This window comes from Dendrobium catenatum, unplaced genomic scaffold (assembly GCF_001605985.2).
Source record: "Dendrobium catenatum unplaced genomic scaffold, ASM160598v2 fragScaff_scaffold_920, whole genome shotgun sequence".
NCBI lineage: Eukaryota > Viridiplantae > Streptophyta > Magnoliopsida > Asparagales > Orchidaceae > Dendrobium > Dendrobium catenatum.
Genome location: NW_021319382.1, coordinates 2,727,469 through 2,741,243, shown reverse-complemented (window position 1 = coordinate 2,741,243; position 13,775 = coordinate 2,727,469). Strand labels below are relative to the sequence as shown.

At 33.3% G+C, this 13,775-nt stretch overlaps 1 protein-coding gene across 1 annotated transcript; it reads right to left on the bottom strand.

Annotated features, from left to right (window-relative positions):
* Positions 1-1,451: 1,451 nt before the first annotated feature.
* LOC110113301 lies at positions 1,452-5,315 on the bottom strand. Its single transcript, XM_020845821.2, has 4 exons — positions 5,116-5,315; positions 4,841-4,977; positions 2,318-2,425; positions 1,452-2,231 (listed from the first exon to the last, which is right to left on the bottom strand). The coding sequence occupies exons 1-4, from the start codon at positions 5,161-5,163 to the stop codon at positions 1,733-1,735; spliced, it is 792 nt and encodes a 263-aa protein (XP_020701480.1). The 5' UTR covers positions 5,164-5,315; the 3' UTR covers positions 1,452-1,732.
* Between the last annotated feature and the right edge of the window lie 8,460 nt (positions 5,316-13,775).

Here is a 13,775-nt window from a genome sequence, read left to right as displayed (position 1 = left end):
ATAAACTGATCTAGTAGCAGTTCAACACCAATCAACTATTAGCATGAAAGATTCAGTGGTGAGACAACTGGTAGTAGTCATTATGAGAAGAAGAACATGTTTGAACTTGTTGAGTTCAATTAAAGCTTGGTTTTCTATAATATTTGGATCTGATTTGATTTTACTTGATTTAATTTGAAATAGGAACAACATAAGAATTCAATGACTATTGTTTGCCTACACTTATAGTCGTAAGTTTTGCATAGGTACAAGCCTTTATGGTTAATTATCCATTTCACATATTAAGAGAGAACTTTTGATTAAAGCTAGTCAATATGCACAAAATATTTAGTTCACAATAGCATTATATATATATATATATATATAATCATTTTTTTAGATTCAATAGCCTTCCACTTTATATTGTATTTAGTAATGACTATGTGTAGTATATAAGTACTCAAAAAGATAACTTGACTTCAAGTGGTGGGACTGCTTTAGCTCTATATACTAAGGCATGAGAAGCGGATTTAGTCATTGTCTTGTAGGTAATATGAGATGACTAGAACAATCCTATCATTTTTATATGTTATTCTATTTTATTCTTGATGTGAATCTTCTTGAATAGTTTAACTAATGCATTGTTGAAGACTTTCATTTAGCCCTTTGTACTTGGATTATAAATTGATGAATATTACCAATTAAGGTCATGATGAAAAATGAACTGGTAGTTTCATTACTGTAGATTTGAGATAATATGGTGTTGATTTAGGTACTTCAAAGCTGCCCTATTATTTGAGATAATATGGTGTGTAGATAATGATATGAGTGAAAAAGTTGATTACTTGTTTGATAGTAGTTTCTTTGAAATGTTGCTACTTGTGTCCATTTAGAGAAATAGTCAATTATTGACAAACAAATATAACGCCCAACTAATGATGGCTAATCGATGGCGATGAATCCAACTATATATGTAGCCCTACATAAATCCCTCTTTATAATCTTTGTGGCTAATAATATATTTATCTATAATTGCCTTCTTTAAAGTGACTGACAAAAAGTTGTCTCTAATCATTTTGCTCTTCTATGATTCTATCATAAAGGTTTCTTGCTTTGATTTTGAAATATCCTTAAGCTTGTGTTCTTCTTGCATTGTTGGGATCCTCTTCAAAGCTTGAAAAAATTTATTGTGAATGAGAGCAAGGAATAACCAAAGGTGCATTCTGACATTTTGAATTACGTATTTTGTTAGTATTTACCAACGGTTACTCAAGCTCGGCTCGGCTCATTTACACCCATTACAAAACACCATATAAGACAACAATGTCAAACAAAATTACATATTTTATTTACTAACAAAATAACTATATTATAAATTCATATTAGTGTCACAACAATTTTTAAGAAATCATTAAACTCATTCTAACAATATAAATAATAAATTAAACATCAAGCATTCAATTTACTGAACATCAACACAACATACCACCATATAACACAACAAAATAGAACCCACCGATGTCGAATATATTTCATAACATTACATTGTGTAGAAGATAAGAATAAAATGATCATCATTGTCATAGCAATGACTATGCGTTGACCATAATTCTAAAATTATAAACAGGGCACAAATAAGATAGAACTCGTCGTATAAAAGGTTTCAAATTAGAAATCAACAGATGGAACGTTGAAATATGTACATCGGACCCCATGATTCCTTCACATGTATGTCCTAGATCTCTTGAAATGATCATTTGCGGCCCAGCCTCTGCAGGTGTTGCTGGTGCTTAGCTGCAGCAGCTTTATCAGCAGTAGAAGAAGCAGCTTTATCAGCAGCAGCTTTATTAGCAGCTTCTCTCTTGAGGGCTCGCTTTGCCCGACGCCCTGTTGGTGGAGTATTACTCAAAACCTCCTTATTTTTGGGTTGCCGGGACGAGCCGGCTTCATTATTATCCTTAGAAGGTCGCTGGCTCAGAGGCCTTGCTTCCTTGCGACCAGCTCTCACATACCCATTATCTCCCCACCTTCTATTTCCAATTCGGATGCTTGACGAAGCTCTGGTTAAATAAGATTCATTCAGCTCGGCATCGTACTCATCATCATCACCATTATCATCATCATCATCATAATAGTACTGGAAAAGTTCTTCCTCTTCATGGGAATCATCCTGAGGCTCTACAATGAGAGGAACAAACCAAGCGGCTCTAAGGAGAAGCCAGACACTCTCCTCAAACATGCACTCATGAATACTGAATCAAGGAGAAAAAGCAGTAGTTGCTCAGTGACAGTGCACACATGAATTCAATCTCTGCAAAGAAGGAAGAAGAGGAAGTACCAGCCATCAAGTGAACGATGCAAGTTCAAGAATTCAAATGGATTCTTGCACTGGGGGCATGAAGGGTTCTCCTCCTTGTATGTTGCCCATCTCAGGATACATATCGTACTGTTTACATAAAGAAGTTAGTCTAAAAAAATATACAATAACTTAAAAGCATGTTTATCCAATGAATTTTTTTCCAAAAAGCGCCCAAACTTTTGAAAAACAGCAATAATGATAAGCAATTTAAATCTGCCTTAGAAAAAAGCTCTACTAAGGTTTCATTTGAGATGATTTTCTTAGTGCTTCTTAAATCAGCTTTTTAATAAAAAATTTTAATTTTTAAACTAAAAAGTTGTTTTAAGAAGCAACAAAGAAGCCATCCCAAACGAAGCCTAAATGTCTTAAAATAGGAAAAATTCTAGGACAAATCCACACAAGCGCTTATTAATCAGTTTTACCAAAGAGAAATAAGGTAACATAAACAGGATTCTAAATATTTCATTATGAGACCACCACTATGCCAGCAGTGATAATCATTTAAATGAACTTTTAGGCTTCGTTTGGGACGGCTTTCTAATTGCTTCTCAAAACAAGTTTTTAGTACAAAATTTTTTCATTTTTTACTAAAAAGTGGTTTTAAGAAGCAACAAAAATATTGTCCCAAACGAAAAAATCTTAATCACAGTTTGTTTTATACTAGATGGAAAGAAGCATCTCATTCTGGTTAATAAGAACTGAAATCCACACAGACTCCTAGGGTAGGCTTAATGATTTCTCTTTGATGCACCCTTGATGAAGGAAATGACATGCTTCATAATTACAATGTCAAGATAAATCTCAAAGAGAACAACACGGTCAAGTTTTATGCAACCAATATGTAATAACAAGGTAAATCAATATTGAATATATTACAAACTTTTTAAAATAAATTGATTACTGCAATATCATTTTAAATCACTCAAACCTTAACAAGAGAACCAGTCCTACTCTGGCTAACACAGCTATGCTCATCAAAGTGTTCATCTATGTCTTTCTATGAAGCCGGACCACTCAAGCTGAGACATTCCATGAAGAGCTTTCTAGGATAGCTCTGCAGTTGAACCTGAGACCATCACGATGGAGATTTACACCAGGCTCCACCATCGGAGCAGCTTTCTGAATCTTCCCTGACATGTTATCTCCTGCATCTGACCTGAGAAGCAACGACGGGAAGCATCGGCGGCGGTGCGGTTTAGTTTGTTGAGCTTCTCGGCGACGGCGACGGCGAGGAGGTGGTTTTCGTAAGGGAAGATGAGAGAGTGAATAGCAGGGGAGGAGAGGATCTCGTGATGGAGGTTGGAGATTTCACAGTCGGAGAGAGAACGGTGGAGATGGACGACGCGTGACATCGCGTTGGCAACCTCGAAGGAGAGGATCCGCCGGCTCGCATATGCGATTCTTCCCTGTCACAGTTAGGATCGGTGGTAGGCTTCAGATGAACCTGGCCACGACATGACATCGCCGAAGATGAGGAAGATCGGAATAATCAAGCACTCTAGCACGAACGAACGGGGTATTTGCGACTTTTTTTCCATTCGATACGGCGGAAAGCAGCGGACCGCGGGAGTCGGTGAAAGGTCGCGGAAAGCAGGGATGGGCCGCAGAAATTTTTCCAACGTAGGTTTGCCGTGATGCCCCAAACATCCGTTTAACAATTTTTTATAAAGCACAGCAACAGTAAAGCCGTCCCAAACGTACCCTTAATGATTTCTCTTTGAAGCACCCTTGATGAAGGAAATGACATGCTTCATAATTACAATGTCAAGATAAATCTCAAAGAGAACAACACGAAGTAAAAAATGGAATATGCTTGAATTTGAAAAAGGGCAAAAGGGACAAAGGAAAATGACGGTGGGGATAATGCAGAAAGTTGCTCATGCACTATATTCTTTTAAAACTGCACTTAAAAAATATCAAAGATCAAAATGAAAATCAATAACTGAAATGGAAGTTCGCTATCTAATGAAGAATCCATGATCTGATTCTTCGATTTTACCTAAGATTGTCTTGTTCCGGTACAAAACAACGACACAAATGATGTGCTTACGACTGAATCTCTTGATTTAGGCATGGGCATTTAGTGAAACCTCAGTTTTCGAAACATGGGTACTCAAAGAAACCAACTTAGAAAAATTATCTAGATGTTTGTCAGAGAAGTGGCTCTTCATACTGCTGCTTATTTGATTTACCTAAGATTGCTGATTCCATGCAATAGGGGAGAACATCTTGAACAGATTTTCTACCCACTGACGACCATTTCCAGAGTAAGTTATCCATTTTCTCCCAGTCTGACGAAAAACCCAATTCAACGGTTCCAACAAACACTTCTACAGGACAACTAAGTGAATTATTACACATTAACTTCCAAAATATCATGGAAGCAAGAACAAATTCCCTCAATCGACCAACTCAAGAACTTGCAGATGAAGAGAAACGAATACCCCAGGGAAAGCATCAAAGTAAAGTAAAAAAATCACCAATGATTAGTAAAAAACAAACCAGTATGCGTGTTCGCAACCTTTTACAATAGCTGCTTCCTGGATCTTTATCTTCTCCAAACAAATAGCGCAAGCACCATAGCCATCGATCAAACCCTCTGACACAGCCCACTCATCGGCTATCGAATCATTTGCGTCCTGAACAAGAAAAGTGTATACGGGTAAAAATATCAGAACACTTCAAACTCCAAGAAAATCATATAACCGTTGAAGCATCCAAATCTTTCATAGATCCATATTAGGAGAAGCCTGATGAGATCGCACGCGACCAGTTACCTGCTTTTCATGAACGGCGACGAGATCGCTCTCCGGCTTGGCTTCCATGGGCGGGCCTAGCTAGGGCAGAACGGGGGAAAGAGCGGGCCACGGGAATGGGGATGGAGAAAAAAACGACAGGATACAGAGAGCGTACCAGCAGTTACTCTATTGGCCCGCTGATGACCGGTTAAGCAAGGAGCGCAGAATAAGCCTAAGACTGTTCCAGTAATATATTATGGATTTAATATTTATATAGACTCAAATTATTTATTTATTTATTTGATATAAAAAAATTATTTACTTATATAAACCTTAAAATTTTAAATAATAATAAAAAAATCACTAAACTGATATTTATTTTAGAGATCATCAATAGTACTTAACCAATATTCAAATTTTATTATGTCAAATATTTAATATTATAAATATGATTCATAAAAAATCATCTTAATTAGACACTAATCTAGAAAAATATTTGAGCCAAAAAAATTCAAAATTAAATTTGGGACCATTCAAATTCTTATATCTGTACTTTCATGGTCTAATTGAACGTCTCGATAAGATGAATCTAATGACATCAAAATCGGTCCAATCTGACTTGAAATGGCTTAAAATCAAGGAGCTAAAGCATACTTGGAAGCTTAAAAGTATTATAGTAACAAAATGATTTTCAAATATGACATATTTATAGTTGAATCGAGCAGCTCAACGAGACAAATCCAACGAGCCTAAGACCAATTGATTCTGACATCATTAAGGCTTTAAATGCTTGATGAAAATCTATAGGATCAAAGGAATCCATATGAACTGTATGATGAAGCACTTCTAATTTGTTATAAATTTTCTTCATATTTATGAAATATGTCACTTCTAAAGCCTGTAAAGAGGCCCTCATTCTTCACATGAGACAGAGGACTAAAAAAAGGAGGAAATAGAGAATTAGTGAGAGCTCTCTTGCATTTTTGAGTCATCGCCTCTAACAAACACCACCAGCTATTGCCACCAACAACCTACATCGCCACCAACGATCAGCTTTAAAAATCACCACTTTCTCCAAAATACTAAGAAGATTTAACCCTGATGTTGGGTATAATTGTCTAATTGTGGATATTTACTTTCTATAATCCCTATTGAAAAAAATCAAACCTTGTGGACATCAGTTTTCTAAAACCCCTCTTGAAAAAATTAAGCTTTGTTGTAGAGCATAGATCATCCATATGTGGACATTTGATCTTTGTGCTCTTCCTCTTATTCAATAGTGAAGAAAGGAGAATCTTTGTATCAATTACAACATAATGAATTTTGTAATTGGGCTGGACTCCATGGTTTTTCCCTTTTTGGGTTTTGCACGTAAAAAATTCTTCAAGTCTTATAATATTTATATGTTCGTGTTGAATCTTTGCACACTACTAAGACATAAAACATAAACTCTGCTGACTCAAAATTTCTAGCACAAAATAGTTTACCACCATTTGTATGAAATAATTCCCGGCTAAGGGCAACCTTTATTGTAACATCGAAAGTCCGTTCACGTCACCAACCTGGGCATGGTTGAAGCAAGATAGTTCCTTTGCCATGATATATCATCAGGTCCAAAGGAGGACCTTCAATATTAAGGGTGACCTTATGCATTGTTCTATTGCCTTTCTAGCATCAGTCACTACTGCATCAATTTTATGGGAAGCAAATTTGGACTAAAGGGCAACCTTGGCTGCAATCTCATGTGTGACTGCAGCAAAAAAATCTTCTCCAATATAATTAACGTCCAAGATAATGTCAATGGAAACCACTTTTTATAAAAGCTCCCTAAAAATATAAGGATGCTTCAAGTAAATATAAAGCTCTATGCATCTCTAGCTGGACTTTTACTCCTTGGGTAAAGTTTTAATTTCAACCTAAAAAAGATAGTAATAGTCTAAAGATAGACTAATCTTCAATTTTGATTTGGGATACACACAACAATTTCCCCCCTCCCATTTAAGGAAAATTCGATCCTAAAGATTTGATTCGACATCTTTTGTATATGTTAATATTATCGAGCAATACTCTCGCAAATAATCTCAGACAAGTCAAACATCCTTAGTGTATTCTCTTGGACTTTCATACATGTTGACATCATCAAGCAATGCTTTGATAAATAATCTTGGATATGTCAAATATCCCTTGTGAATTTTCTCAACATTTTAAATACAAGTTAATGACATTGATCAATGCTCTAACAAATAATCCCAAGAAGGCATGCTCATAAGGTAGCCTCAAAGGGGAAGTTAGTAGTGGATAAGATCCTCACCAGAAATATCATGCCTTGAGAAAGAATTGCATCTATCTTTTATTTTAGCATTTAACTAAAGTTTACCAATTTTTTGTGAACAATGAAAAGAATTTGCATGCTATTTGAAGCCTCATATTATATGATTCTTACATTTATCTAAAATCATGTAAAACCACATAATGAGCACACAACCCAACAAATAACCAAAATCCTACAACTGAAATCATTACAGGATAAAAGAGAATAATATATTATAAATTATAGAAAGAAATATATGCATCAATATATATATATATAAATATACCTGTTATTTGTATCAATAATCAATTTATAACATATCATATCTCAGCTAGTTTTGTTTCAGTCAATGTTTATCACATAATAAATTCCATTTAATCTTATTATCCATTCAATTCACATCAATTTGTTAGTTATAGTTATAGTATCAATAATATTATTAGGTATTATTAATATAATTATATCATTAACATTATTAATATTCTCAGTGTTAGTCATAGAAATAATGACATTAATCACTAATTATGATTAGTATATTAATATCCATATAATATCAATATTAGTAATAATATTTAGATATTCATGAGAGGATATCTTGAGGGTATCTTGCTCATGCAGTTATAACTCCTAATCAGTCACCCCTTATGACTCCCAATCGGTGTACTCCTTATAACTCACTTTTAATCACATGAATCAACCACCCTAACTCCTTATAACTCTCAATAAATCTCCAGCTCTTATGACTCCCATTAGTGAACCATATAAATCTTAAGGATATCACATGAGGTTATCATATCATATATCTGATATCAATTAGTGCATCATATTCAAACATCATATTAAATTTATACTATTAGTAAACATTTTTACATAATTCAATCATACTAATCATGTCAGTACATATTACCTTGCAATCTTATCCTTGGTTTTAAAAATCAGACTAGCCCGGCTAGTTTAATTGGTTCAACGGTAAACCTACCACAAGACCAATATGGTCCAATCAGAAAACCATTTCTACATCTAACCAGACTGAACCATCGATTCAATCAGTGAACTGACTAATTTAAATTTAAAATATTTAATTTAAATTAACATGAAATTTTTATTATAAATATTTGCCCCAAACCACCATGAAGCATCTTCACAAGACCCCACCACTCCATGTGAGCTCTTAACAGAAGAAAACTCAAAAAGTTATATAAATAATAACAAGAAAGAGTAAGTGATGTGAGACTAAAGAGAAAAGTTGGGTTAATTAGGAGCTCATAGCATATATAATGTCCATAAATTTTTTTTTAAACATATTTTTTAATTATTTATTTGTAAATAATTTATTTCTTTATACAAAGAAATAATTTTATCTTTTTATTAATGATACTTTTTTTTCATAAATAATTTTGAGATATAAATTTATAAAATAAATTTGGTATATAACATATAGATGCAAAATATATTTAATTATATAACATAAATTAATAATAATTTATATTAAATTTATAAACATATGTTAGAATTAATTTTTTATTAAATATATAATAAAAAGTAGTAATAATTTGTTATTGATTGTTAGGAAATGATGCTCTAATGATAACAATTATCCAATGATGTTTGAGGTGCAGTGGTTAGGTGATTATAATAGCTTATATGATAATTCATTCACTTGGTATGTTGAATTGCATAGTGAATTAGTCCATACATTCAATGAATTTGAGAGTCTATTTATAAAAAGATTTGTTAGTATAAAACATTGCATCACCATCGGTCACCATCGGGGATCTTGTAATTAAAAAAGAAAAAAACCAGGTGAAAGTTTGGTAGACTATTTCTTGAGATGGAGAAATCTTAGCAAGATATGTGAATTGTAATTGTAAGGAAAGCAAGTTATAGAAATTCTACTACAGAATATTCATGGTGTGATCACCTTCCTACTGAAAGAAATTTTTTTTAAACATATTTTTTAATTAATTATTTGTAAATAATTTATTTCTTTATACAAAGAAATAATTTGATCTTTTTATTAATGATACTTTTTTTTCATAAATAATTTTGAGATATAAATTTATAAAATAAATTTGGTATATAACATATAGATGCAAAATATATTTAATTATATAACATAAATTAATAATAATTTATATTAAATTTATAAACATATGTTAGAATTAAATTTATATTAAATATATTATATAAATTAGTAATAATTTAAATTAAATTATATGGTTATATGCAAATTAAATTTAGATTAAAAATTAAATTTAAAAATATCAACCACAACACTTTACTTCAAAACTTATATATTTTCAAATAAATTCATTTCACACTTTTGGGTTATTATAAGAAAGACTCCATGAGGGCAACTGATATATATGGTCTCCACTCACAACTTCAGTAAGGCACACTCATGAGGTAACATTGAAGGGAAGCTAATAGTGAACAAGTTCCTCACTAAAAAGACTCCATAAGAGCAAGTGGTTGATAGAGTCACCACTCATTCAAAGATCTTAAAAGGCTAAAAGTCTCAAAAGACACAAGTACATCATAGACCTTAAAGTCTAAAAGCCTCAAAAGATATAAGTATATCAAAAACTTTAGAAGGCTAAAAGCCTCAAAAGGTACAAGTTAACCAAAAATCCTAGAAGACTAAAAGTCTCAAAAGGTACAAGTAAACCAAAATCTTAAAAGAGTAAAAGCCTTAAAATATATATGCATATCAAAATCTTAGAAGGCTAAAAGCCTTAAAAGATACATATAATGAAATATTAGAAAGCTAGAAGCCATAGAAAATATACATTTCTTTAACTATAAACCTCAAAAGTCTAAAAGCTATATAAGGAATAAATTCATTTAATCTAGATGCTCTAATTAGGGGAAATATATTAAAAACTTAAAAAAAATGCATAAAGGACTTAATTTTTTCTGGGGAACAAGTTCATAAATCAACAAAAATAGAATATTCATTACTTCAAACAAACATTAATCTCATAAAAATATCTTAAAGTCATATATAATATTAATACATTGATATGATCATCTGAAAAGTTGAATCACCGTAAGTAAAGTGCTTTCATCAACATCATCTCGTGCACTATAATGAATCTCAATGGAAGAGCATGTGCCCGATCAGACCTTTTTGGCGCAATGATTACCACATCATTCAACAAATAAATCTTATTACAAATCACCAGCAGACAATTATGCCTCCACTAAATTTGCACTATGAGTGTGCCTCTAGATTATTACGGTCGACATAGTATTTAATCCCCTCCATCAAATTGCTCATTGTCTGCTCTTCAGTATTTATACCTACTATCTCCAATAAATACAGCTTGATTATCGTCATAAGCTCGCTCCCAAATTACCAATATCAGAATGTCACCAAACCATCTTGGTTAAGCTTTCATCATTTGACCACTACTATAGGCATATTGTCTGACTCCCTACATTAAAGGATTGACTTATGATAACTGAATCTCTTCCAAACTATCAACCAATTTTGGAATTTCTCGTCTGCTAACTATCATTGGGTCTCCTCCTATGTAATACTACCATTAGATCTCTTTGGATCATCATTTTGTACATGAGGTGGTTGATCTTCTTTTAACAGAAGTAGTCTAAGGGGAGAATAGTCTCTCATTGAAACTTCTATATAATGAGAAGCAGTGGAGCTTGATAGGGGATATTGCCTATTCAAGATAGTGGAATGCCTCTAATTAAGAGGAAGTATAAAAGAGAAAGAGAAGAAAAATAAGAGCTACTCATTCTACACAAAGAGGGGCTATAGAATACATGCATCTAATGTAACAAGAAATAGATGATAGAAGAAGAAGAGAAGATCATGAAATAAAAGGGGACAAGAGAAAATTATTCTACGTAAGGAGGGACACTAGAGCTTGATAGTGGATATCATCTATTCAAAGTAGTAGAATGCCTCTAATATAAGAAGCAAAAGAAAAAGAAAAAAAAAAAAGAGCAAGAATAACTTCTTCTACGCAAAGAGGGGCATTGGAGCATGATAGAAGATATTGCCTATTCAAGAAGATGGAATGACTCTAATATAGGAATAAATGGAGAAGAGAGAGAAAGTATGGGAAATAGAAGATTGGAAAGGACAAGTGGTGCAAATTCCTTCTCCCACGAAGAGATATTTATACTTGAAGGAGAGAGAGAGACAGAGAGAGGAAGAGTTACATAATTTTAAATGAAGAAAAATTATGTGACTTTAATGAAAAGAGTTACATAACCTTAAAAGTAGAGAGTTATGTGACTTTAATGAAGAGAGTTACATAACTTTAAATGCAGAGAGTTGTGTGAATTTAATGAAGAAAATTACATAAATTAAAATTAAAGATTAAATTTTTTAAAATATATCCATATAATAATAATAATGATTTTTTTTAACAAAAAAAGAAAAAAGAACTTTTTCTTTAAATATTGAGGTTACCGAAAACCATCTTGATTAGGCACTAATCTCAAGGAATATTTGAACTAGAAACTTTCAAAATTAAATTTGGGACTATCCATACTCTTATCTTTATATCTTTATAGTTAAACTAATCGTCTCGGCAAGGTGAATCCAATGACACATAAATCGGTCTAATCCGAGTCCAAATGGGCTCGTATTAAGGAGCTAAAGCATACTTGGAAGCTTAAAATCATTAATTTAGTAACCAAATGATTTTCAAATATGACATGTTTATTGTTGAATCGAGCAACTCGACGATACAAATCCAACGAGCCCAACATCACTTGATTCTAACATTATTAAGGTACTTAAATGCTTGATGAAAGCTCTAGGATTAAAAGAATAAATATGGACTGTCTGATGGAGCACTCCTAAATTGTTCTAGATTTTCTCCATATTTACTGAGCATGCCACTTTCAAAAACCTATGCAGAGGCCCTCATTCTTCACCGAGAGGGGGGAGGAAAAAAGGAGAAAAGTGATAACTAGTGAGAGCTCTCTTATATTTTCCAGCCATCACCTCCGATGACTAGCACTAGCTATTACCACATATAACCACTACCGCCACCGACGATCAGAAAACACCACTTTCTCCTCAATACTAAGAATATTTAACACTATTTTTGGGTATAAATATCCATTTGTGGACATTTACCTTATATAATCCTTATTGAAACAAATTAAATCCTTATGGACATCAGTTTTCTAAAATTCCTATTGGAAAATTAAGCTTTTATTGTTGTGCATAGATCGTCCATCTATGAATATTTGATCTTTGTACTTTTCCTCTTCTTCAATAGTGAAGAAAGGAAGTTATTTGTATCACTTACTATATAATGAATTTTGAAACTAGGTCAAGCACGTGGTGTTTCACATTCTTGGTTTTTCATATAAAAAATTCTTCTAAACTTATCCTTTTTATCTGTTTGTACTAAATCTTTACACACTGCTAAGACATGAAGCAAAAACTCTACGGACTCAAATTTTCTAGTATGCAACAAAACAAAATACATATCTTGTTCGGATCTTAATCAAATTTTATTCCAACAAACGAGTGTTCAAATAATATTTGAATCATATTCAAATTATATTCTAATATCTTTATAATCATATTTAAATAAATATCATCTGAGCCATATTCAAAACTTATTCAAATCATATATATATATATATATATATATATTTTTGTCACATAGAGGGATAATTTACTTTTGCATAACATAGTACCATACATGGTCGCTTAAGGCCCATCTCCCTTCTATGCCTCCCACCACTCTTTTATTGGCATATGATCGAACTTCATGGATTTGAAATTCTAGGTGAAGTTTAGCTGGTACCCCTATTCAGAGTAGAGTGGTAAATCCAGATCGGGGCTGCCTAGATCCCTGGTGGGGTTTAGGTTATAAGTCCCCTCGGTGTCTTATATTAGTTAGGTTATGGTCGTTAGTACCGAGTATACAATACGTCCTTTATAAATCTAAGGAAAAAGGCTGGAATCTCCTTTTCCCCTTTTTCCTCTTCTTCTTCTTTCTTCTGCGAATTCCGGGCGTTTCCCGAAAATCCGGCAGAGTTCCGGCGTCTTCAGGCGGCAGGAAGAGCTCCGGCGGCGGTGGTCGAGGAGGTGAGGAATCTTCTTTTCCCCTTTCTCCTTCTCCTTCTCTTCTTCTTCTCTCTCTTCACTTGAGTCCCTTTGGTGTAGAATGAGGGCTCTATTTAAAGTTTTTCTGGAGTGGCATAGCCCGTAAATAGGCGTGAGATCAAGGGCGAACAGGGAGTGGTTTGAATGGACGGCCGATATCGAATCCTTTGATTATGCACCGTTTATTGGACATTTGAAGGCCTTAATGATGTTGGAATTCGATGATCTTGGGCTCGTTGGATTCGTCTCGTCGAGCCGCTCAATTCGAGTATAAGCTCGTCAAAATCG